The sequence below is a fragment of the Exophiala oligosperma genome (genome assembly GCF_000835515.1).
Source record: "Exophiala oligosperma strain CBS 72588 unplaced genomic scaffold supercont1.10, whole genome shotgun sequence".
Lineage (NCBI taxonomy): Eukaryota > Fungi > Ascomycota > Eurotiomycetes > Chaetothyriales > Herpotrichiellaceae > Exophiala > Exophiala oligosperma.
Window position 1 is genome coordinate 245,696 of NW_015622827.1, and position 24,945 is coordinate 270,640.

Sequence of the window (24,945 nt, forward strand, 5' to 3'; positions counted from 1 at the left end):
CATGAACAGCGACGTCACCGAAGGTTCCTTGGTCTTCTTTTCCAGGTCCGTGTCCAACCACCTCGACGGTAGAAACATCTCGGGATCCGGAAACGCCACGGGGTCACGTTGCGTCGTATAACACTGCGCGGAGACCACGGTCCCCTCGGGGACGAAGGTACCGTTCAACACTTTTCCGCCAGGTGGGACGACTCGCTGTAAGCTCGCGGGGGCGGCTGGATGGAGGCGCAACGCCTCGTTGATGACGGCGTCGAGGATTGGAAGGTCGGAGAGGGAAGTGTAATTGGGAAGTTGGCCGTCCAAGGAGTCATGCGGAATTCGGGCGAGTTCGGTTCGTAGGCGCGTCTGCCACGACGGGTTCCGGGCGAGTTCGTAAAAGAGGTACGTCAGTGTCGTGCTCGTGGTGTCTGTAAAGACAGAACAATTCAACTGTTAGACGGAATTTTACTTTAAAAACGAGGATCGTATCCTCAACACAAGGACCTTTGGGGGAAACAACCTACCTGTACCTGCAAATACCATATTTCCTACTTCAGCACACGTTTCTCGATCGGTCATCATCATCGTCGTTGAGTCGTTACTTTTGGTCGTCAGGATCTTGGTGAGGAGGTCTTTGCGGCCCGAGTTGCGACCGTGTTGTTCAATGTATTGATTGAAAGCGTATTCACCATACTTTGATTCCGACCCCCGGAAAAGGTCAGTCGGTACTCGTACCATGTATACACCGGACGTGTTTTATTCTTCTTTGTGGTTTGGGAGTGGGAAGAAGGGGAGAGATCGATTTCGGGAAAAGGGGTTACAACAAACCTCGTGAATCCGATGACGGGCTCCTAGGAAATGATCCACTGAAGGGATCCGCGTACGCAACAAGGCGAGGATCCAGTGTAACCCGGGCAAGTTGGCTTCCAAACCACTCAGAATGAACTGGTAGTCCATGTCTTTGAGGAACTGGGGAGGTTTAGGCGCATCCAGATCTAGACCGCCAAAACTCTGGCCCAGGAAGAGTTCACCTGTTTTGATCAGGAATCAGCAAGTCGGGTAAAAGTCAGGGCAGAGGGGCTGAGGAGAAGCTGGTTTTCTTTTGGCGGGTATACACAATAGAAAGCGCACGAGGTATGACGAACCGACAATGTCAAATGACACCAGCCTGAACAGCAACAGTGCGTCCAACGGTCTCCCCCGACCGCGTTCGATATGGGCAATCAACTTCCCAACCAGATCTTTTATCAGTGGCTCCGTGCCTAGGAGGCTGGCTTGTGAGAAAGCATGGCTGAGGAGTCTCCGGCGCTGAGAATGTTCCGTCTTGTCTCGCAGGGAGAAGATGCCGATCGGAGGAAGGCTAAAGGTCTCGTAGATTGGGGCCTTCATGTACGGCGTCTGTTGGCTGTAGATCTCATTGATGACCTCTGCGTTGGAGTAGGAGATCTCTCGAGGCCCGATACGCACCGTGGAACCATATATTTGGTGAAGCTTGTGAATGGCCGACGTGCGGTCACCCGCCATATCGACCATCGTGAGCCATTTCGAGGTAATCTTTGCGATGAACGGGCCAGGAATTTTGCGCAGCGGAGAAAATAGCACCTTGGAAAATATCTGCTTAGGTGTAAGAAGGGCCTCCAGGATTTGGGATTCATGCACCACGCTCTTCTTCAATGTACTCACCTGCCAGAAAAACACCGCTGCTAGCAATCCAGTGGCTACAATCACGAGCATCTTGAATGTCGGTCACTTTCTGTGGGCGAAAAGGAAGACCACCGTCAAATTGATCTATTTACAGGTTCTGGGTGGACCTGTGACCTCTCTCGACGGAGGAAGAAGAGTATATATATCTCTCGTACCACAACTTGGACCAGCCTAATCCATTCCTATTGTGGACATCGAGGGGTTGCACAGGTCCCCCCTCGCTGAGCTTTCCCGCGGTCATGCGACGAAATTGTCAATCGACTGTGTCCCTAGTGGCCGTTGCGCCACCAAGAAAAGCAATAACATCTTGATGCGCAGTAGAAAGGCGGTTCTGAGAGGCCGTGGTCAAAGACATCTCCCTAGACGAGCGGGAATGCGTCTCCAGATTTGTCCAAAAAATGCCACTTTGGGTCAAAGGCTGGACGCATAGTCAATCGAATGCTGGATCATTCGTCAGGGCAGCCGTCTAGCCGAAGCCACTCTGCTGGGTAAAGTGTGGAGTTCCGAGCCGATTTGATTTCGCAAAAGGTTTCGGTGGAGAGCCGAACAAGTATTTTGCCTCAATATCCGGCGAGCACTGACACTGGCAAGTGACTCTCGTGGGCAACGACGAGTACAAAAGTCCCGAAGATAAGTGGTCCAGGCGCTAAGATGGCGTTCTGCGAATTGATCCGGGGCTGGCCAATCGCTACCATTTGATGGGGTCCAACCGTCGATTCCAAGCTTTCTCAAGCCGGTTTGGGGGGCGACCCCGGAGTAGACGGCTACTCCTGGCATTCCCATCACAGCAGGTGACCCTCGATCGGTGATAAACCCACCGTAGGCGTAGGCATCCTTGGAGTGATCTTGTAGCCATTGTGGATAAAGCACTAGACGGTCGGTTTGGCTTGCGAGTGCCTTCTTACAGGCACCAACTACGTACCAGAAGATGGGAAACGGTCAAGTGCGAAGTCCCAGTCTCGAACTGGGGTTAGCCCAAGTATGCCCGTCCAAGCCTGAGGCGTGACAACCTAGTCGTTCAGGGAACAAGGGTAGATCAAGTGCCATTGGAAGCTAGAGCCACAACATGGCGACACTTCCGTCCGTTGGATGAAGGAGTCAAGCTCGTGAAATTACAGCGATGTGTTATGCTTATTTACCACGGTGAAAATCGGTGTCTTTGGAAATGCCGGGGATTCTAAACGTTGAAAGATGCCCCACCTTGTTAAGTGCGTTAGTCAAAGGTTACAGCTGATATAGGCCAGTAATATCGCCTTTAGCCCCAAAGTTTAGCGGGGAACCAAGCCAATTCGGTTTAATGCCTTGTTAAGTCGTTCTTCCCCAGATTCGACGGTCGTGCCCAGGTCCTTTTTCAAGTTCTGCCTTATCCTCTTCAGAACTGTGTCTGCAGTAAATCAAACGCCTGGTAAGCTAGTCACTGTTTTGAGCAGACTACGACCATGTTCAACCTCAGTCATGGATTCAAATCGAATTCCGACGAAGAAACGCAAAACCCTCGGCGAACACGCCAATGCCCGTATTGTCAGAGGGAATTTGCAAAGGCAGACCACTATCATCGACATATTCGTTCACACACCAAAGAGAAGCCTTTCCGCTGTGATATTTGCAAGAAATCCTATCCACGCCAGTAGGTACACTGCCTGATGAGTCGATCAAAGCCCCTAATATATCAGTGACACACTTCTACGCCATGCTAGAACTCACCAGAACACCACACGCCGTGAGTCAGTGGCCAGAAACAAGACCGAGCCAAGTATCAGTTCTGCGAGCACCCCTCCACCATCCTATATCCCCGCTCAATATACATTCCTCCCTCCGTGTGGACCTGGCTCTGGAATACCGGATCCGCACAGTCAGAGTCAGCACCGCAGAACGTTGAGTAAACAGCGCTCCAAGTATGACAACGCCGACAATGACATTCTATCGCTCCTGCCAGATACCAAGCCCCAGAATAATCAGGGAGTTGTTAGAGATATTTCCTTTGAGCATTCTGCAGACAATCAGAACTTCACAGTCAACCGAGGTACTGCAACGTCACAAAGCCTGCCTTCAGTCTTGGGCACATACACCACTGATGGTGCATATCGCTCTCAGATTGCAGAGGTATACACCCATGACACCTCCTTTCAAGGAGTAGCTTTTTCAGGCGTACATGATGCACAGAATTCTGCCGACTGGCTCCTGGGCAGCGATTTTGACCTTGCTGCTTTTGGATTTCCTGAAGGTGACTTCGTACCAGAGCACGACCACGCATTCGAGTACCAAAACGACTTGGTAACAGCTTTGGAAACCCAACCAGATATCGAGACACGAACACCGCCACGTCTTCTAGATCTGAGAAGCATTTGGTACACTCAAATAAGGAGCGTCGACGCTGAATATGGGGCCGGTTCAGGTTCAGGCGCTATCACTCCGGTCCACGGAACTTCCACCAGCGACGCCAGCATTGACGAAATATATCGTGTGAATATGGCGGGGAGGCTTCGAGTACCTTCATCTGACGAACCTCTCCCCTCGATCGATTTTCTGGTAAGACATCAACTCACTTCGTTGGCCATTGCTAATCTAGGCTCAGAATCTGTGTATACATTTATTCTTTACGAGATTTAACGTCACCCTCCCAATTATTCATAGCCCGAGTTTTCGTCCGACAAGAGCCAACGCCCTCCTGGTGCTTTCAATCTGCAGCGGCGGAAGCCTCTCGCTAGGTTCAGCCATGGCCAACAAGGCCGGTGCCATGCTGTTTGAACGGGTGAACAAGGCTATCCTGGCTGCTACCTGGGATAGAAACCCTTCTCCCAGGCCTGAAAATGTCAGGAATGTCCTCAAGACCTCCATGATTGGACAAACATTTGCCCTTCTCTCAGGCAATCCTTCTCATTTGTTAACAGCAGCAGCCTTCCATGGATCCCTCATATCGGTGGCTCGACATAGCAAATTGTTCCAAGATACTCCTACAATTGAGCTTGGCGAAGATCTGACTCCCGAAGAGCTCAATGACACCTGGAGGAGATGGGCAAGAGACGAAGAATTGAAACGGATCGCACTGGTTCTCTTCATCCATGATGCCGAGATTTCAGCATTGTTTCACCACGATCCAATATTGCGACACAACGTTCGCTCTTTGCCCACCGCATCCTCGGCCGAGCTGTTTTCCGCTCCAACAGCTACCATATGGGCCACAAGATACAAAGCAGAGCAGCGGGATAGACTGAGGCAAGCTAACCAACTATCGACTGGTAGCTTCACTGAAAAAGAGGCCGATAGCGATGTCTCAAATGCCGATCTACAGACACCTCTTACTGCGTGGCCTGCTCAGGATCATATGCTCAACATATACACGAGACTATCTGGAATCAGTCCTTCCATCATCGAAGCTCGCCATATGGGGTGCCTAACTCGTCCGCACGCACAGAAGCTTGAGTCGGATCTTGTTTCATGGTACATCTCCGTGCCAGGTCCATTTCGAGAACTAGGAACCACCTCGATGCAACCCGAGGCTCCGTTCACCATGTTGCCACTATGGCACTATTCCTTCATTCAATTGACGGCGGATTTGGACACCTTGGAGCTTGCGATTGGACGAGAAGGAGCTACAATATCTGACTCAACAAGGTCTTATGCTTTGTCATGGGTGGCTTCTCCAGACAGTAAAAGATGCCTATTGCATGCGCTATTGTTGCAGAACCTCATGACTGCAGTGAACATGGGCTCCTTTTTCCCTATTCATACTGCTCGCATCTTGTTTTCTGCGGCAGTGTGCTGGTACTGTTACATGCTGTATTTGCCATACGTTGAGGCCGAGGAGCACGAGTGGACATTTTCGGTGTGCTCAGACCCTTCTCTCGAGTCCTACCCCGAGGTCAGATTACTACGAGAAGGCGACAACCCGACTTCGCCTACTTTCACTTTGACAATGGGGAGCTGCAATGATGCTATCTCCGATCTTGACCGAATTCTAAGTGCAAACCCTGCAGAAGTGAAGGCAGGTACCCTCTGCGTTCTAGAGGGCATCCTACGGAAACTAGGAACAGGTGGTATTGCAAGAGCCTTAGCAGACATTGTTCAGGTGTTTATTTCCGGTGAAATTGACAAGTCTAACGCTCAAGATGGTGGATATGTGAGAGGCCACCCATAGAAGGGCTCATGCCCAGACATACCATCAAGATTCCGACGAAGATTGGTGCAGAAGGTTCAGAACAGCCTACTGCACGACGTCGGTTGGTGAACCGGGGCCGAACATCAAACTTGACGGAAAGAACAGTGGAGAGACGAAATATACCCTTTCTCTATCTATAAATCTTCTCGAGATATATAATATCTATACCTAAATTTCATGACAAAGGAGTTATCACGTAATGTGAGAACTTATCGTTGATTGTGGAGTGGTCGAGTCGACGAGGCTGACACACTTATCCCGGACTATGGAGGTCAGAGCTCGCGGACAGCAACTCTCAGAACTCATCAGAGCCACATCTTGTCGCTTCCGCCGGGTCATTTTGGGGTCTTCATTAGCAGACATACCAAACAGCCGCATGTAGGTGGAACGACCAAACAACCTCGGCGCGATCCATCAACGAGTCTCGCAACACCGTCTTTGAAATTGTGATGCGGAGACTCACATCCACGATCCGTCTACACTACTAGTCTCTCTCCTCCTCCACGCCTCCCCCTCACTTCTTCTCTCGTACCTTGCGGATCCGAGGGGTTCGTGTACCAATGAACAAGACATCACATCGGGATTAGACCAGTCAGACATTACGAGGGACTTGGGCTCCGCCATGGATTTCACTGACGAAGCTCAGACCTCCGCTGAACCTGTTGTTTGGCTCCGTCCAGCCGATTGCGGATAGTCGCTGGTAGGACGAGTTACAAAAGCATCTCAGTTCCCCCGCTTCGTCTCTGTTCTTACAAGTAGCACCTTTGATCACGATCGCTGGGCAGAGGACAAATACCCAGAGATTGGAAGCATACAAGATTTCTTGCATCAAATCATAACTTCACTCCTTGACCCCAAGCAGACGAGCAGAACGAGGACTATAAGAAACGATACTCAACGAGAGTCAAGATGGCCAAGATTGCCTCCCAAGCCATACCGTCTTTAAAATCTCAGATAGATGCCCTGACCTCGGACGCCACAGGTGCTCCGGGTGTCGTATTCGCTGCTGTCAATAAACAGGGCGAGTCGATCTTCGAGCATGCATCTGGTAAGGTCGGGGTTGGCAAGAGTCAGCCCATGACCATGGACAATGTCTTTTGGATTGCGAGCTGCACGAAGATGATTACCGGCGTTGCTTGCATGCAGCTTGTTGAACAAGGCAAGTTGGCATTGGACGATGTTGCCTTGGTGGAGAGACTTGCACCGGTGAGTAATGCAACAACTCTAGGAGGCAATGATGAGCCAATTAGATCTCTTTCAGCAGTACTGACTGATACTGCATGTAAACAGGAACTCAAAGCCGTACAAGTCTGGCAAGACGGCAAACTGGTACCAAAGAAGAGAGGCATCACGTTGAGGATGCTCCTTTCTCACACAGGCAAGTTTGACCGTTGACGACGTCCCCTGGTGATGATTGAGACCACCACAAATCTCGACCTTGGAGCCTCTGACTTTTGGTCTAGCTGGGTTCGCCTATGCCTTCTTCGACGACCGTCTCAACGACTGGGCCGGCCCGTTGGGCATCGACGAATTCTCAGGGTCTTACCACGACTACCTCTCCCAGCCTCTCGTGAACCAACCTGGTGAGGTGTGGGAGTACGGCATCAACATCGACTGGGCCGGTCAACTCGTCGAACGGGTCAGCGGCCTGAAACTCAACGACTATTTCCAACAGCACATCTTCAAGCCCATGGGCCTCAAGAACATCAACATGTTCCCCACGGACTCGATGAAGGCGGATTTGGCCTACATGAACGCCCGCGCTCCCGACGGCACTCTGTCGCTCAACCCGGACGGCCACCTCAACAGGCGTCCCCTCTTCGCGACCACCAAGGAAGAGATCGACACCACCTTCCACGCCGGGGGTGCGGGTTGTTTCGCACGCCCGACCGATTACTGCCAGATCATTGCAATGTTGTTGAACGACGGTGTCCATCCAGGTACTGGATCTAGGATCCTCAAAAAGGAAACCATTGATACCATGTTTACGAATCAGGTATGCTTCTTGACTTTTGATATTGTTATACACCAACACTATGCTGTGTTCATTTTGCTGACCAGGGGGATTTTTCAAAACGATTAGATTCCAGAAATGCCAAACTTTGGTCGACAGGTAAGCAGGTGGAGATGAATACCATAACATATTACACCTTTCCCGGATGGTGACTGGCGTCTAAAACGAAGGCCGCATATTGACCCCTTTCTTCGGTTTTCATAGGGCGTCGCACCACCAAAGAAAATGTACTCCAACGCTCTTCCAGAACTCTACCCGGAACCTCACGACGTCCCGCAGGGATGGGGATTGACCTTTTTCCTTCACCTCAAGGATTCCGCTGTCCATAGTGAAGGTACAGGATGGTGGGCTGGTCGTAAGTTTTTGCCAGTGTTTGGAAACCGCGGTCTGGACTCTCGCTGACAGTACTCGCAACAGTTCCGAATCTATTCTGGTGGGCCGATCGCAAGAGAGTATGTCTTTTGGTTTTTTTCTTGTTTTTTACTCATCACTCCGACTAGGATTCACAGTCCTTGGGTCTTGATCCCTGTCTAGTTGTTTTCTTTCGCTGACGTATTCTTTACTTTCCTTACAGGGCATCGGCGGTATCATTGCAAGCCAGATCATTCCGTTCGGTAAGTCTAGCCCCTGCCACCTGACGAAACCGGGTTTGCTCGGAGTTGCGTACCTTGGAATGTGTGCTAATCACTATCTTTCCCTTCGGTCACAGGTGATCTCAAGATCCTCGGTCTCTGGGCACAAGTCGAAGCTGGAATTATTCAAAACCTTCAATGATTGGTCCGGTCCTCCAACTAGTTGCAGACGGAGAAGAGACACAAACTGGATTCCCTTTTGTCGTGGGCTCATCTACTGAGAAATCTGGACGAGCATGTGTCATATGCACTGTTTCCCGAGTAGCTGACAAGCTGTGCTTTGGTACACAGTAGTACGTACCTTGATGAAATATATATATTCAATAGTTCCCATGACTTCCATCACCGTGTAGCTTCATACAAAAGGGACAACCCTAGTTCAATATATTGTGTTGTTGCTTCACGAACGAGAGGCATACCGGGCCAGGAGTAATTGACAATACTTCAACATTGATAATACATTTATCCCGAGAGAACTTGGTAAGATCTTTATTGTTACATGGCATTCGACGCCATCTATATTTCAAGACATTTCACCTTTGGGATATAAGATCCATGTCAAAGTCCCATAAATCTGTACAAAGTCCCCGTTCCTTGGACCGGACATTCGATCGGGGACAATTTTCCAATAGTCAAATGGTTGCCATCTTCTTGCATAAGTGGGATGGAAGCCATTCAGGAATATAATGTCGGTGCCAGAGACTAGATTTCTGCTAGGTACCTAGTCTCTAGACGATGCATAACACGGTTCGAGAAGCTATACTTCTGTAGCTCTCGTCGCCGCTCTGATAATTGATCATTCTGGTTGTAATACCACAATGACACAACTTAATCCACAATCTTGCCGTAGAATGGAATGCCAAGTTGTTGGAGAAGAAGTCGAGCGTCCTTGTCACAAGTGGCGGTGGTGTGAATAGTGATGTATAATCCCTGTGAACAACCATTAATATCACCATTTGGAACTGGCATCAGAAATTCAAACATACCGGAATCATCTTTCCGGGATAAGCGTCATAGTTGACTTCTATCTCTGGAAATCCAGCAACGACTTCTGGGTTCAATCCAAACGAAAGATTTCCACTGTTGTCTCCAGTCGTGGCTCGTACACCATTCCAATCCTTGATCCGAGGCAGGACGACGTCGATCATTTTCCCGAGGAAATGGTACATGTCCTCTCCCTTCAAGTCCACCGTCAAACTACACGGCTTACCCTTGATGACGCCCCAGGTGGCTTCGTTTGTTCTGGAGCGGTGAACTTCGACCCGGTGGTTCGTGATGGCTTGCATTACCATGCCTGCCACGTGGAGGTGCGAGGATCCCCTTTTCAACGCTTCTTTGACGTACGCGTGCACCGTGATCCGTTCGACCATGGGGACGTTTCGGAACGTGACTGGTTTTCTCAGCAGACGCAGCACATCTCCACCGCGGGGACCTCTGAGGTGTCTGTTTGCAAAGTAAGGCGAGTCTCCTAACCACGGGCGCAGCCGAGGCCCTTTTTCGAGGGGACGGAAACCTGGAGGTGTGTGTTGGTAGCACATTGTCATGAAGTCGGGTGCGATTATGCTGTGGTATCCTTGTTCGAGTCGGGGAGTGGAAAAGGGCCCCGGGACGAATTCTCGACTGGCCGGATCGGAGGGAGGGAGAGGTTGGTGAGGGTGGAGAGGACCACGGTCATATTTGGGACTGCGGAACTGATATCTACAACGAAATGTTAACGCTGCTTCGCAGAGAACATTTCGAAAGGCTCGACCTTACCTGCTAGGTGGGAGTTGTCGTCTTCGGCCTTTCGCAACCTTGACAGGATCAAAATCTTGAACCTGGCCCGTGAGGTCCGCGGTCTGGGATAGTGAGGATAATTCTTCGAGCTCGGGGTCTACTGATGTTGTGGATGCTTGGGTTGCGACCGATCTCCGGGTCTGCAGACAACGATTGCAGACGTTGCTAGTGTTAAGGCTCCTCCAGCTTCGAGCGAGGCGAATGGAAAAGTTTGACGTTGACATTGTGAGAGCTCTGCAAGCGTCTCTCGACCTGTGTGAGATGTCGTATGCAATGGCCAGTGGTCGATCCAAATGTGAAGCTCATCTGCAGATGGATTTCACAAAAATTCCAATGAGGAACTTGGAACACGCTGTTTTAGAAATAACCTGACATGGTTAGTGTATCACTCGGAGTCCACATGTTGGAGGATCCCGCTGCTTTTGTCACATCGAGAACGACAAACTCGACCACGGAACACTTTGTAAGTTTTGCATACGATTCATGAGCAAGCCCAGTGCTTTTACTTTGTCTTCATCTTGAATCTCTTGAAGATTGCATCGGATCATTCGTCTTGTGTTCAACAACGATCAGCTTGGAAGCATCGAACAACGCCAGTTCCCATCTTTCGTACTGTAACAACCTCCACTGAGTCATTTTCTCCCTATGCACTTATTAGATTGCATATATCTCTGAACATGTTCATCTCATGAGTGCACAATGACTACTAAACCGGCCGGCTCATCTGCGGCCGCTTCTTGGGTGTTTCGCTAACAAATGAAACATTGTTGGGATGTCCACATGGCGAGGTTTCTGGAGAATACGGACCACTTCTCGCAGATTCGAGATCGTGGCTTCATAGCTACAGGGACACCCATCTAAACCCTCAGCTGCGTACTCGTACGATTTGATCTTTCACCAAGGTCTTGTGAACTTCCCTGGGCTAGACAAGGCTAGGCTTAAGCTAAGCCTGCACGTGAAACCACCCGCCTTACCTGAGACAACCTTTGCCTCATCAACGTCCTCTTCCCAAACGACCACTCTGGCCGACAATACTGCCCGCAACCGTCAATTCTACCATCGGCCTTTCCTAGCTCTTGTTGTCCACCCAATACAGCAAACATCAGGTCACCGAATGGATATGACGCCATCAATGAGCTGTTTCTCGCTCGCTTGCACGGCTATCGACTCCAGAACACACCCTAGTGCTTCCTTGGCAGGACTTCTATAAAGGCTTTCTCGACACATTCGCCTTCAGGTTGAGAGCAGCTATCTTGGCAAGCTTGACCACTCCGCTCGTCAGAGCCGTGGTGGACTATTTGGTGAGGCCGGATGGCTGTCAAGGCTCATGCAAGTATATAAGTTGAGTGCGGATGTCTTTGAAAGTCGAAACCATCACCTTCACCACAAGCATCTTCTCTTGGATTCTCTTGTTCATCCGCTGGTCGGTTCATTGTTTTCTGCGTCTGTTCTCGCGAGCTAGTCTCTCCTTTCACATCTCCAATCTCGCCTTTCAGTCTTTATCTGGACTCTAGCATTGTTCAAATCGCCAAAATGCATTTCCAAGCCACTGCCCTCGCAGCGTTTATCGCTATTGCTCACGCTCGATTTGGCCAGGAGCAGGTCCCGATCCCAGCGATTGCCGCCGTCCAAGGAGGTAACCCGGGTGACGCGCAAACCATCGCTGGTGCGGCCGTTAGCGACTTGCTTGCCGGTACAAACGCTTGTGACAAACTCAAGCGAGCTGATCAGATTATCAGTGAACTTGGAACCGGAGCCGACTCGATTGCTGCTGCTATTGGACTGGTTGCCGCCGAAAAGAACTTCAATCCATTCGCACAGTCCATCCCTACCATCTGTAGCGATCCAACTTTGCCAGTAACCGATATACTCCGTGGCATCACTCCCTTGATCGACCCAGCTGTGGGTGGATCTGACGTCGCCAATGCTCTGTCTGCTCAGACTGTAGCTACCCCATTGGATGCTACGGGCAAAAGTGTGGCCGATCTCCTGTCCGAGAATGGGTTCACCAATTTCACCACTCAAGACTCGACTGGCACTACTGGCACGGCAGCCGCTGGTGACTCTACAGCTGGTACTGGAGCTGCATCAACTTCTTCTGCTCCCGTGGCTACCTCTGCTGCAGCAGTTGCATGTTCTGCCGCTGTCTCGGCCACTACCTCCGCTGCTGCAGCTGCAACTGCTACAACAACTACTACGGCTGCCACGACTGGGAATGCCTCAGCTGGCACAGCAGGAGCCGACTTTGGTCTCTGCAAGCCTACCATGAAGTTTGAAGGTGGACTTGGTGGTCGACCTGCTACGGAATTTACCTTCTTGCCAATCGACCCTCTAGTCGCCCAGGGACAACAGGAGGCTTTGAACCCTAGTGCGTTTCTTTTCACTGCATTGGTACTGATTGATTGAATGACTTTCTCCAGACATCATCACCAACCGTATCTGCGATCAATTGACCAACGTGTGCAAGGCCAACGATGCAGCCAAGTCACTATGTCGCGATGCTCAAGCTCAAATTGAAGCCCTCGGCACCCGTGACAAGACCACCGCCGACACATGGAACACTCTCCTGGGATTTGCGGGAACTGTCACTAACCCTGATGGTGGTGCAGACTCTCCACCTGCCAAGATGCGAGTCGTTCGATCCTACCGTGCTTAGGAAAATATATACGAACATGTTCTTGTTGAAAGAAGAGCACAGGAGTGAGACACTTTTGCGGATAAGAGGGAAGTGCTAGAGAGGGATAGGAGATACGACAAAGCCCCATGACAGTTCATTTCGGAATGATGTATAATTTAGGCTGATACGCATGATGTACAATGCAGAATCAGAGTTTTGATGTGAAGTATGATCAATATCCAAGTTCTTTCGCTAGAATGATTGATATCAAGATAAATAGATGGAGACACAGCCTCGTGAGTACCGCAGCCTCGCCGACACCCACGATTTGGAACTCGACCGGGTTTTGCACATCTTCACCACTCGGCGGCTTCCATATCGATGGCCTAGCGATTGGGCGAGACTGATGAAGCTACTCTTCTTTATCCTCTCACGGTTCCCACGGTCCGTTTGAACGGTCCGTTTCCACAAATCAAGTCATGGCCGGACCGACACCCTCGGTTAACGTCTCCAATTCATCGTTCCGCTCATCTCCTCCCATCAAAACTTCCCCTCCAGAGAAGCTCAAACGATACACCTGGTCGTCAGCATGATTGTTGCGGGGGACATGTCCAAAGTTCTGATGGACAGCTATCCCGGTCCTTGGAACCGTCTCATGGATCAGTCGTCATTGTCTGACCCCGCATACCTCGTAACCTCCGAGGGTATTAGGAGTGCCAGGTTGAGTGAGTGGTCGGGAACAAAAGAAAGTCCACCCAGCAATATGCACCGTGTGCACTGGACACCAAGTTCCATGACATGACTGGAGAAGTCATCATCTTGCGGAGTACAAAGTCAAAAGTGGCATTAGCATGTCTAACGGGTAAGATGTTGTTCTCAAATATCACGAGTGTTCCGTGAGTAGGGATCTTCATATACATTCCCATCAAATCCCTTTTTCTCTGCTGGGCATAACCTCGAACACTCCGTATCTACATCTAATAATTCCAACATCATGTCTACTACTACCAACGGCACAGCCCATTCTTGGACATCACTGCCCAAAGCAATGTCCAAGTCAGTCTCCTCTTTGCAAAAGACACTCGACAACGACGCACAATGGCAAGCGTTCATCGACACCAACGCCATCGTCGAACCTGTCACGATGGGCGTGCAATCGGTAGGGAGCGAAGAAACCATTCTGGTCCACATCACTTCTGGCTCCAAAACCACCACATCCACCGGCCCAGGTTCAAAGGCGGATTTTGTTCTTTGTGCCCAACCTCAACAGTGGGAGAAATTCTTTGCCGCCGACCCAAAGGCACCATATACTAGCTTCGTAGGACTTCAGGTACGTGCAGTCCTCCCCCAACCTTCGTCGCCCACTCTCCGTCCCCTCCCCCTGTTGTGGATTGTTACTCACCACAACTTGCACCGAAAAACAGGGCATGAATATCGTCCAGGAAGGCGTCGGTGTGCAAGGAGACAAAGTCAAATTCGCCCAGTACGGCCATCTAGCGACTCGTCTTCTCGAATTGCTACGCGAAGGTCAACACGGCCCTCTCCCGACCGACCACCAACCCGAGACCGACGAGGACCACATTACCGGTCGGTACATCTACATCGACGCACCTGTCTGGGGTCGGTCAAAGGTATTTTACGAGACGTCCGGCACCGGCCCTCAACAGATTGTGTTCCTGCACACGGCCGGAAGTGACAGTCGCCAGTATCATGGTGTGATGAATGATTCACGCATGCGAGAACAGTGTACGATGATTGCATTCGATTTACCGGCTCACGGAAGAAGTTTTCCTGGTAGTAATCGTATGTTGTGCATTTTCTTCCTCTTCCTCTTGTCCCATCTCCATTTTCCCACTTTCCACTGACGCCACAAAACAGACATCCCAGGAAACCACACCAACAACGAAGAAGCGTACGTCGGTACGATCCGAGAGGTCATCAAGACCCTCAAGCTCGACAAGCCCATCGTCTGCGGAGCGAGCATGGCGGGACAAGTGTGTGTCGCCGTGGCCATTCGAGCGGAGGAAGTCGGCGCGGGCGGCACCATCCCCCTCCAAGGGTGTGACTACCTCACCATGGACCGACAGTTCAACGACAAATCTCCCGTGGTGAATCAAGCCTTGTTCAATCCCGATTGGAGTGAGTATCCAGACCCTAGAGAGAGAGAAAAAAACAAAAAGAAAACCGACATTCTTCCGCCGTTGACCATGGTGGCTAATGAATCCGACAGTTTACGGCATGATGGCACCAAAAAGTCCTTTGGTAAATAAACAATTGATATGGGTACGTACGAGTTGTACTCTCTGACCCATCTTTCTCTGCCCTGATTCGATTCGTATTCCCCTTTTTTTCCCCTCCTCCTTCCCCTTCTCCCTCCTTACTACTTTCGGTACTCCATACTCTGCCCTCCCTGCCTTGATGCTTGACAAGTGGGTGATCTGACCCTGAACTTCACGGAACACAGCACATGTACTCCGGTCAGGCGTACGGCATCTTCCACGGCGACCTGGACTTCTACTTTGGCGGTTTCGACGCCCGTGACCGCGTGGCGCAGATCGACGTCTCCAAGTGTCCCATCTTCTTCCTCACGGGGGAGTACGACTGGAGCACGACCCCCCGGATGAGCGAAGCCACAGCCCAAAAGATAAAGGGGGCCAATTTCAAGGCCATGAAGGGCTTGGGTCATTTCCCCGCCACCGAGGATCCGGCCAAGTTTGTAAGTCCTCACTCACTCGTCCTTTAACCCCCCAAACCAGAAACAATCGAGAGTCCTCCGTAATCGTGTGAGACAAGTAAGGGCTCGACTAACCACTCCACCTTTCACTTCTCACAGATCCCATACCTCATCGAAGCTATTGAATGGATCCAAAAGACACGACAATCTTAGCAGTCTTAAGTAGTCAATCAAGGGAGTCGCAATCGGCATGACGCCTTTAGTTATTTCCTTTGTCCCGAGGACAATCATATGTACATACAATATGCATCCTAAGCTATACAAATGGGTAAACTGACCACCGCCACCCCACGTTTTTGTTAAGCCTCTATACATTCAATACAACGTAACCGCCCACGCTATGAAACGATCAAATTAGGTGACTGGACACGACCATGTGTGCGGCGTCCCATTTCGCTAAGAGTCATCAATCAATCTCTTCTCCTGCCATGCCTTTTTCGCTCCTGCGTACAGGGCATCAAAATCTCCAGAAGTCTCACACATCGACCTGAACATTCCACCTTCCCTGTTGATAAGCTCCCATGGGGACGCATACTCTTTTACCTCGCCCTTATCAAGCACCAGGGCTCGATCATAATCAACAATTGTCGCCAGGCGATGTGCAATGGTGAGAATGGTGTTGTTCTTCAGCTCACGCAAAGTGTCTTGGATCTTAGAGTCCGTAGCATAGTCAATCGATGCTGTGGCTTCATCCATTACCAAAACCTTCGGTGCTTTTAGCAATGCTCGGGCAAGACACAACAGCTGTCGCTGTCCTTGTGAGAGATTGGAACCCGATTCTGCAACAGGGGACGACAAATCTCGGAAGACGTTCTTGTTATCCTTGGAATTGGTCGCATATTGTGTCAAGGTCGACCCCGAGCTGATTGTCCCATTTCCGGATATGGACGCATGACTCTCTGCAGGGATGGAACTGTCTCGAAGTGTAGGAGACCTGCTCGACACCAGATTTGGCGTTTCGGAGCCAGAACGTTGCGAGCCATCCGTTGGTCCGGAGATGAGTTGAACTCGCCGAAGTGCAGTGAAGATTTCCTCGTCTGTGAAGAGCTCGAATGGATCTAAATTGCTCCTCAAAGTACCGCTGAAAAGGGTCGGATCTTGAGGAACAATTGTAATGGCTTCACGCAAATCTTGAAGGCCAATGAGACCGATATCAACATCGTCGATAAGAATCTTCCCTTCCTCAGCTTCCAGCCCACGGAAGAGCGCCAGAGCGAGCGAACTTTTGCCAGCACCAGTTCTTCCCACAATACCAACCTTTTGTCCGGGCTCGACGCGAAATGTAAGTTTCTTAAGCACAGGATCGAGGTCAGGCCTGTACCTCGTGGTGTACCCAACAAACTCCACACCTCCATGGCTTGGCCAATTTGAAGCTGGTTGTGTCTCCGGAATGCTCGCTGGTGCCTCTTGATCAACATCAATGTATTCCTGGAGTCGCTCAACCGCATTCATATTTTGTTCGTTTGAAGCATAGAGTCGCACCAACCATAGCACGTTCTGGGTGAATGTAATGGCATACGAAAGTGCCAGACCAGCAGCTCCGGGGTCAATCTTGCCAGCGTTGAGAACGACAAACATAGCTGAAAAGCAGGAAACCAAAGCCCCAGCAATGTCGATTCTGAATGCTAACCATCGATTGGTGGCCCACAAATAGATGAACGGCCTATTGTGAGTGTTGACTCGGAGGTGACTCTCATTGATGAAACGCGACTCATCCCCGTAAGCCCGAATTGTAACAACACCAGACAAAGTCTCTCCGAAATGTTGGAATAGAGGGCTTCGTTGAATGGCTTCTATGCGCTTGAGGTCGCGTGACGATCGAATATAGAACAGACCAGTCAAAACATACATAATGGTGATGAAGAAGCCAGGAATGAGGAAGCCCGGAGTGATTGCTGAGATAAGCACCACAATGGTCAAGACAGAAGCAGCACTGTGAAGCATGCCTATCGCAACAGGCGCGACTTCTTGGTCCAATGCCTGGATGTCCTTGGAGAATCGATTGGTGAGTTGGCCCAAAGGCGTCGAATCAAAAAATCTGAACTTGGCGCGTAGAATGCTTGTCAATAGCTTCTCATGCAGCTGCCAGGAAGCACGTCTCGAGCCCCAGAAGAGGATTAACTCCCTTGCAAAGCAGATGAAGACGTAGACAGCACCGATCACAGCGTAGATACCTAGATAGTACCACGCATCGACGTGGTAGAGCGATTCAACCATTAGCGTGCCTGCATTGGCCAGAGTCTGCGGAAGCTGGTAAAATCCACCACCCAACTTTGGAGATACCACTGCTGTTTGATGTATGCCTTGAACGACTGCATGGGCGCCATCGGTCTGGCGCAGGTGGTAAGCATTCGCCCACTGCCGGATCCAGAGATTGGTAGCAACAGAGCCTAACTGAGTGGCAATGAAGCCCCAGGCAGCAAAAATCCAGTAGTACCAAGGGCCCATAGCCTGCAGATACATCTTGATAGTCGACCACTTGACACTTCCAGTTGCTTTGGCCTCTAGACGAGAATCGACAAATTCCTTTTCTGCCTTACTGAGTTTGGCTTTGATCCTGGCGGTATCTCTCATGCGTGATCCTGGGCCAACATGGCCGTTACCTCCGGACAATTTCGAAGTCTCTTCCTCGAGATTGGAAGAGACTCTTGAAGGGCCCTGAGACGCTGCTCTTGATACAGGGCGGGATTTCAGCAATTCTTCACCGAGTGCGCCACAGTCTGCGACTTCTTCCGGCGTTCCTTGGGCGGTAACTTTGCCGTTGTCTAGTACAACAACATGACTAGCCAGGGGAATTGTCAAGGAAACATTGTGCGAAACCAAAATGCAGGTCCGGTTCGTCATCAGGGTGCCAGTCAAAGCCTCCTCGAAAATGTGTTTCGCCGTATGTGCATCCACCGCGCTGAGACAGTCATCCAGCAGGAGATGTTTAGAATTCGAGTAGATGGCCCTTGCGAGGGATATTCTCTGTTTTTGACCGCCAGAGAGGGTAATTCCCTTTTCGCCAACCAGAGTCATGTCACCAGCGTCGAGTATCTCCAAGTCGCGCTCAAGAGCACAAATAGAAATGACCTCGTGATAACGGTCTTCGTCATAGGGACTCGCGAAAAGAATGTTGTCCTTGATGGTGGCATTCACAAGCCATGCTTGCTGTGCGCAGTAGGCCACGCTCTCAGTCAGACCTGTGTAGGGGTCTGGTCGCAGATCTTGTCGCACAGAACCTCCTGGGATATGAACTTGTCCGTTAAGTAGCTGCATTTCACCAAGCAGTGCCATGAGTAAAGATGTCTTCCCTGAACCAGTTGGGCCAGCGATCACGCTGAGTTGACCCAGAGGAAAGTCCACATCCATGTTGATCAAACGGAAAGCATCGGCAGCATCACTCTCAGAAATGCCCCATGTTAATGTTGCATTGTCAAGGGCGATTCGAGTGGTTGGCATACTTCTTCTCCTGCTCTGTCGCAATTGTACATACTTTTCAGTTTCCTCTTCGTCCAGAAACTTTTCAACACGGTCTACCGAGACCTTTGATTCCTGCACATGGGCCACCATGTCTGCAAGTTGGTCCAAGGGTATTCGCAGCAGAGAGAACATTGACAGGGCCGGGAAGGCGACAGATGGGACAAGAGGTCGCTTTTCAATCTTAGTGTAAATGAGGAAAGACGTGAATGTGATCAAGATGGGTACTCCACTCCAGATAGTAGCTGCACTGGCCCACAGCACATACTTCCGCCACAAGGCAGATAGTTCAATGTGTCTCTTCTCGTTGACATTGTTCTGAAAGCGCTGTTCCCATGCAAAATACTTGATGATCCTGATATTTTGCAAGACTTCATTTGTGACATGGATCCGACCATCTGTGGCAGTCATAATCCTTTTCTGCGCAGCTTGGAATGATTTGGCAATGAAGAGATTCAATGGCAAGATAAATATCATCATGACGATGCCTGCAAAGGAGCTGTAGCCCAAAACCTTGTACAACAATGCAACGGCCATGACAAGTTGGACCGGAACTGCGGCCCACAAGAAGTGTAGGTAGGCACAGATTTCGGCCACTTTGAAGGAATCGATCGACATGAGATTGATAATCGTGCCATTATTGGTCCGAGTATTACCAGCCTTTGATGGCGTAGCTTCAGGTTCAGGGCTCTTCCGAAGGCGTAGGCCTTTGCTTTTCAGCATTGATTTGAACCTGAGAGAGAGAGACGCTTTGGATTTGGGCGGAATCTTCTCTTGTTCGGAGTCTGTACCTGCTGCTGCCTTTCTTCTGAGCGTTTTTGAATAGATCTCACCGACTATGATGGCGCGAAGTCGAATACAGATCTTCCTGCCGATCCACAATGCTTGACCATCACTAACGGCCTGCACTGCTCCAGTAGCGAAAAGGAGCACAACGTACAGCCATGCGGCACTTCGTGGGATTCTATCGGTATTCTCCAGATATTCCAGAATGGCTTTGAGAAGGAGGGTGGGCAGGAACATGAAAATGCTGGCCAGCATGCACCATGCGCCCTGAATGAGTAAATCCTTCTTGAAGTGCAACAAGAGCCGGACAGCGAGTGAATGCGCTTGCGCAATTTGTCGAAATTGGGCGAGAACAGTCTCGGCCTTATCGGCCAAAGAAACATTCCATACGTCTGCGAGATCGAGAGGCTTCTTGTAACCTTTCCACACTATCGGATCGACCCAGGAAAATGTCACTAGGGAGAGCACGCTAGCCAAGGGTTCTCGGGACGGTTCAATATCGCCTTCATACTCGAGCAAAACACCCTTGTTTCCCTTTCGTGAACAAAGTGCAATGACCACCAGCACACTCGTGATGCTGAATGAGACGATCGTCATGCTTTGCATTAGTCGGTCGACGGGGTGAAGAAGTGCCGAGCGGAACACCCAAACTGTGTTGAGCCATTGTGTAAGGTATAGTGCTGCACTGTGGCTCCATAAGCTCTTGACTGGCGATTCCCAAATCGTGGTCGAAGCCAGGAGGCGAGTTCCAGCGAGGACTGCAAGGTAGACAGAGGCAACGGTTTCGGCGACGGCAGCGTGCTTTCGACGGTTCGATGAGTCGAAGATGGTGACAATGTTGACCACCAGCTGAGTCAATACCAGTAAGAATTCCACTGTGACTAGCAAGACCTCCCCGGTCGGCCTATCAACGTCCTTGATGGACATAGCACCACGACTATGCGTCTTCTGAAGCGTGAGCCTTGCCAGCGAATCTTCATCCTCCTCTTCCTCTGTCGAGACTTCATCGTCATCGACATTGATCAGGATGTTATGGAACGCTTTCCGGCGTTGGGCTTTCAGTCTCTGGCGACCTATTTGAAGGAGTAACAACAGGACGGATAGTGCACATGCTAACAGTGGAAAGAGGGTCTGGAGGTAGCTGTTTGATTCTTGGTTAGTAAAGCCGGCTCTCATCAATGAATTTAGGACGTACTCTGCCTGGAAGCATGGTGTCAAGTCATCGACGCGCCAGATTGGTGGTTTGCACTGTGCAAACATGTTTCATTAAATTTCTTCGTATGTATGTCCAAGAACGTCCACCGCTGCTTCACCTGGATGCGGGGAAATCGGCGAGCATGTCGAGCGCAGGCAATAGAAGGTACAGATCGAGTAATATACAAGCTCGGGATGTGCTGAGGATGAAATATTGGTATAGTATGAACAATGTAGAATGTACAGACGGCAACTGAGATGATCTTCTCAAGAGGCGGGAAGAAAAAATCCGGGGCAGGCGCTATGGCACTGGCGGTGGGAATCGCAGGCCGTGTGGTCTTTGCTGTCTTTGACAACCACAACAACTCGACTTGTAGCCAAGTCAGTCGTGATAAGCGAATGCAAGCCTTGATTACACGGTATTAAGGTACCTACGAGTGGTTGTACCTGGCTGTCCGTCCCTCAGTCCTCTGTCAAACTGAGTTAACCGACATTGACGCACAACGCCACTTTCGGATCATGCCTTCTATCATGACGCTGAGTCTAGACTGTATACGAACAACCATACAAAAGCATCTTGTGTCCGTGGAACGGCCGAGCAGCTGACAATATTAGGAGAGCCAGGCACGGATATGGAGACCTATTTAGGCGAACCCAGTGACGGCATGAGGGGCCTCTTAGGCGGCGACACGCCCGGAAGCAAAGGCCAAACAGGGGTGGATTGGGGGCGTTGGGGCGCGTGCTTTAGGCGGGTCATGACACACTGACCGAGGCAAAAAGCCAATAATTCGATATTCTCTCATTAATAAAGCCTCAATGTGATGCACCAGGAATTCTCCGTACTCGAAGCGGATGGCGATATCGAAGTCATAGTCGTATTACGGGTCCTCCGTACTATAACTATCTAGACCTATTTACTACGACGTGTCCCTGCGCTCACTGCGTAACTTCATATCCATCCGTACTCAGACTTTCAACCTTCATCTTTCCCCTTCGTTGTCCTACCTTGCATACGTCAAATCTGTCTGTGACATTTTACAAGCAGTGCTTACTCTTCCTACTCTCCCTTCCACCCCCTAGGTTTACGACCCACGTTGACTGTCGCTGTCACCTCCTGATTGATTCAACTACCTGACGTCTACTGAAGGGTCGATCTCTCGAGTCAGTTGCGACCTTTTACCTTTGAACAATGTACCTGCGGTGACAAAGTACTGCCTACCAAGTGACGACGCTGAAAGAAGTACTCCGTATTCAAGCTCTATCTGTGTTCAATAACAACACCCAAACTACATACGCATTCACCTGCTTGCCACTCTACAGCTGAACTCCGACATCTACTTAATCCCTCGTTCCAAACATCCTGGCTTACATTTTACTCCGCCGCCCTCATACACCCTCTGAACAAATCCAAACATGTCGTCCCAGGCTGTACTCCTAAAGGAGTACAAGGCTTTACAAAAAGAAAAATGGGTGCAGATCGATGTAAGTCAAGCCATCACAGGCCAGAAGACCCCAACGCTCATGTGGAACAGATTGATGAAGACAACATGCTACATTGGAATCTAGCTCTGATGGTCGTCAATCCCGACTCTCTGTATTATGGTGGTTATTTCAAGGCTCAGATGAACTTTCCTAAGGAATATCCCTACAAGCCTCCGGGTCAGTAAAAAGATCCTCGCGGATCCAGTCGGATTGTACTGACATTGCGTAGATTTCCGCTTCACGAAGCCACTCTGGCACCCAAACATCTATGTTGACGGTCGCCTTTGCATCTCGATCCTTCATGCACCGGGTGACGACGCCATGTCTGGTGAGACCGCCGGTGAACGTTGGTCGCCTGCCCAGAGAGTCGAGTCGGTCCTCATTTCCATCTTATCACTTCTCGATGACGCCGAGATTTCTTCCCCTGCCAATGTCGACGCAAGCGTCATGTTCAGAGACGACAAGGAGGCGTTCAAGGCCAAAGTGACGCAGGACGTCGAGGCTTCAAAAAAGGACATTCCCGAAGGATTCGTCATGCCAACACATGAGTCGACCAAGCCAGTGATTGACAAGGTGGATGATGACTTCTGGCAAGACAGCGACGTTGAAGATGTCGACTTTGACGATTTCGACGATTTCGATGACGATGCCGCCAACGGGAGTGAATCAGATCAAGAATTGAACAATGACTCTGAAGATGAAGAGACGTATGATGAGGACGACGAGGACACTGAGTATGCCAAGGGGAAACGTCGAGAAGATCGACTAGATTCCGACATGACCGAGCCAGATGTTTGACTGTGTCGCGTCGACAAATCCAGTTCACCATTTGATCAAGGTTATTGAGACGTCCGTTGGGGTACTGGCAAGAAAGTTCAACATCTTTCTCTGTACTCACACTCCGGGACCTCTTTCGACATTGATTTTCTTTATTTGATATTGAGGTGCAGTTTCTCTCGGTTCAGCAAGGCGTCGGTGGGTTCCGAGAATCATTCGGCGTAGAAAGGGTTATGGCGTACAAACTATTAGACATGGGAATTCGGGTTATGGAATGATGTTACTCGGTCTCTTTTCTTTTGCTTTTCTGCATGATATCCACAGAAATCTTCTCTGAGAGCTATGGCATGAGGCTTTTATCCAGAATGAATTCACATTAACACTATCAAGTGAGACTAGCTATTTTCTTTTTGGTTCAACACACCGCCTGAGTTGTTGGGTGTTTGTATATTGAAATCTAGAGAGGAGAGATCATGAGGCTGTCTCAGACACCCCTGGAACTACCTGAGGTAGGTAGGTTAGGGCATGCTAAGAAGCATTACAACTGTACCGGTCTAATTTCCTAGGCTACTGAAGGGTGAAGGTTTTGACGAGGCTCAGGCTCCTATTCTCCCTTTGTTTTCTTAACCCGTATCCTCTTTTGTACCTCATTTCACTTACTCTGCAGAGTATGTGTACATGCATACATACATACATACATACATATATATATATGTATATATATATTATATATACCCCGAACTATACTTGATCCCTTACCATCTTCGTTCATGAAAGGGAGCGAGACCGCTTTACTCTGGCACGTGACGGAGCGTCGAGGGAGCTACATTCGCAGAAGCCAGTTCGAGCACATGGAGGGCCAGATCAGGTCCCCAAGCAATCGGCTATACCTGCCTCTCAACTAGGCCATCTGTTTTGGACTGAAAAATTGTTGCCAGGAAATCCGACTTCGGTTTGGGCGGTCCTGTGCTTCGGGTAACTCTGATCGCGGGCTGGGCACCGCAAGAATTCTCCCCCTGCCGCATCATGCACCCAATCCTCGATTCTCCCTTTTCGGCTCCATCACAGTTGCTGACTACAACTCGGCGAAAAGGCAGAATAGTGCGGGGGTGTGCACAGTCTAGTGGGTGCCTAACTTACCCGATCGACCCCCCAGCCCCACCTATCACGAGAGGACCACGAAAATCTCAGAATAACAATTGAACAGCTGAAATTTCAGCAACAACGAACCGCGACTATAGCTCAGGTTGGTCCCTCCCACTCCTATTCTGTGCGATAAGGGTTGCTAACTGTGGTTTCAGCTGGGAGAGTAAGGCAACCACACCGCAATGTCGCTCAAATACTAATCCTAGTCCCTAGGCGTCGTAAGTTTCTCCCCTCCTTAGGGAAGAGTTCCCCTGCTAATACATACTCTCAGAGACTGAAGTTAGACTTCGGTTCAGTTTATCTGAAGGTCCTGTGTTCGATCCACAGTGGTCGCAGTCTTTTTTTTCCTTTTCAAGGTCTTGTGTGAGGATGTGCCAAGACGCCAAGCACATATGTACATAGCCCGCGGCACGCAGGCTGCTCTCTTACGACTCTCCAGCTTGGAAGTCGATGTCGCCCTGTGCCTGTAGATAGGCAACCCTGTTG

The 24,945-nt window shown here is 50.1% G+C and overlaps 6 protein-coding genes across 6 annotated transcripts; 4 read left to right on the top strand and 2 right to left on the bottom strand.

Moving 5' to 3' along the window:
• Nucleotides 1-6,751: 6,751 nt before the first annotated feature.
• Nucleotides 6,752-8,748, top strand: PV06_09287 (uncharacterized protein; the record flags this gene model as incomplete). The annotated part of the gene is made up of 8 exons (XM_016410721.1): nucleotides 6,752-7,048; nucleotides 7,133-7,220; nucleotides 7,306-7,838; nucleotides 7,926-7,955; nucleotides 8,061-8,211; nucleotides 8,274-8,308; nucleotides 8,431-8,470; nucleotides 8,566-8,748. The coding sequence occupies 8 exons, from the start codon at nucleotides 6,752-6,754 to the stop codon at nucleotides 8,628-8,630; spliced, it is 1,239 nt and encodes a 412-aa protein (XP_016258528.1). The 3' UTR covers nucleotides 8,631-8,748.
• A 209-nt stretch (nucleotides 8,749-8,957) lies between these two features.
• PV06_09288 (uncharacterized protein) lies at nucleotides 8,958-10,551 on the bottom strand. Its single transcript, XM_016410722.1, has 3 exons — nucleotides 10,244-10,551; nucleotides 9,475-10,186; nucleotides 8,958-9,418 (listed from the first exon to the last, which is right to left on the bottom strand). Exons 1-3 carry the CDS (start codon nucleotides 10,486-10,488, stop codon nucleotides 9,317-9,319), a joined length of 1,059 nt encoding a protein of 352 aa, XP_016258529.1. The 5' UTR covers nucleotides 10,489-10,551; the 3' UTR covers nucleotides 8,958-9,316.
• A 214-nt stretch (nucleotides 10,552-10,765) lies between these two features.
• On the top strand, nucleotides 10,766-13,108 carry PV06_09289 (uncharacterized protein). Its single transcript, XM_016410723.1, has 2 exons — nucleotides 10,766-12,632; nucleotides 12,685-13,108. The coding sequence occupies exons 1-2, from the start codon at nucleotides 11,798-11,800 to the stop codon at nucleotides 12,918-12,920; spliced, it is 1,071 nt and encodes a 356-aa protein (XP_016258530.1). The 5' UTR covers nucleotides 10,766-11,797; the 3' UTR covers nucleotides 12,921-13,108.
• A 767-nt stretch (nucleotides 13,109-13,875) lies between these two features.
• PV06_09290 (uncharacterized protein) lies at nucleotides 13,876-15,768 on the top strand (the record flags this gene model as incomplete). The annotated part of the gene is made up of 6 exons (XM_016410724.1): nucleotides 13,876-14,211; nucleotides 14,306-14,684; nucleotides 14,760-15,020; nucleotides 15,112-15,164; nucleotides 15,346-15,597; nucleotides 15,715-15,768. The coding sequence occupies 6 exons, from the start codon at nucleotides 13,876-13,878 to the stop codon at nucleotides 15,766-15,768; spliced, it is 1,335 nt and encodes a 444-aa protein (XP_016258531.1).
• Nucleotides 15,769-15,785: 17 nt separating this feature from the next.
• Nucleotides 15,786-21,474, bottom strand: PV06_09291 (uncharacterized protein). Its single transcript, XM_016410725.1, has 2 exons — nucleotides 21,056-21,474; nucleotides 15,786-21,001 (listed from the first exon to the last, which is right to left on the bottom strand). The coding sequence occupies exons 1-2, from the start codon at nucleotides 21,118-21,120 to the stop codon at nucleotides 16,012-16,014; spliced, it is 5,055 nt and encodes a 1,684-aa protein (XP_016258532.1). The 5' UTR covers nucleotides 21,121-21,474; the 3' UTR covers nucleotides 15,786-16,011.
• Nucleotides 21,475-21,901: 427 nt separating this feature from the next.
• On the top strand, nucleotides 21,902-24,054 carry PV06_09292 (uncharacterized protein). The gene is made up of 3 exons (XM_016410726.1): nucleotides 21,902-22,536; nucleotides 22,587-22,713; nucleotides 22,766-24,054. The coding sequence occupies exons 1-3, from the start codon at nucleotides 22,468-22,470 to the stop codon at nucleotides 23,332-23,334; spliced, it is 765 nt and encodes a 254-aa protein (XP_016258533.1). The 5' UTR covers nucleotides 21,902-22,467; the 3' UTR covers nucleotides 23,335-24,054.
• Nucleotides 24,055-24,945: the final 891 nt, after the last annotated feature.

Coding starts and splice junctions, on each gene's coding strand:
- PV06_09288 (XM_016410722.1), bottom strand. CDS start 10,488: ATGTCAACGTCAAACTTTTCCATTCGCCTCGCTCGAAGCTGGAGGAGC. Junction 10,187..10,243: donor CGACAACTCCCACCTAGCAG/GTAAGGTCGAGC, acceptor ATTTCGTTGTAG/ATATCAGTTCCGCAGTCCCA. Junction 9,419..9,474: donor ATCCCGGAAAGATGATTCCG/GTATGTTTGAAT, acceptor GGTTGTTCACAG/GGATTATACATCACTATTCA.
- PV06_09289 (XM_016410723.1), top strand. CDS start 11,798: ATGCATTTCCAAGCCACTGCCCTCGCAGCGTTTATCGCTATTGCTCAC. Junction 12,633..12,684: donor ACAGGAGGCTTTGAACCCTA/GTGCGTTTCTTT, acceptor GACTTTCTCCAG/ACATCATCACCAACCGTATC.
- PV06_09291 (XM_016410725.1), bottom strand. CDS start 21,120: ATGTTTGCACAGTGCAAACCACCAATCTGGCGCGTCGATGACTTGACA. Junction 21,002..21,055: donor ACACCATGCTTCCAGGCAGA/GTACGTCCTAAA, acceptor AGAATCAAACAG/CTACCTCCAGACCCTCTTTC.
- PV06_09292 (XM_016410726.1), top strand. CDS start 22,468: ATGTCGTCCCAGGCTGTACTCCTAAAGGAGTACAAGGCTTTACAAAAA. Junction 22,537..22,586: donor AAAAATGGGTGCAGATCGAT/GTAAGTCAAGCC, acceptor CATGTGGAACAG/ATTGATGAAGACAACATGCT. Junction 22,714..22,765: donor ATATCCCTACAAGCCTCCGG/GTCAGTAAAAAG, acceptor GACATTGCGTAG/ATTTCCGCTTCACGAAGCCA.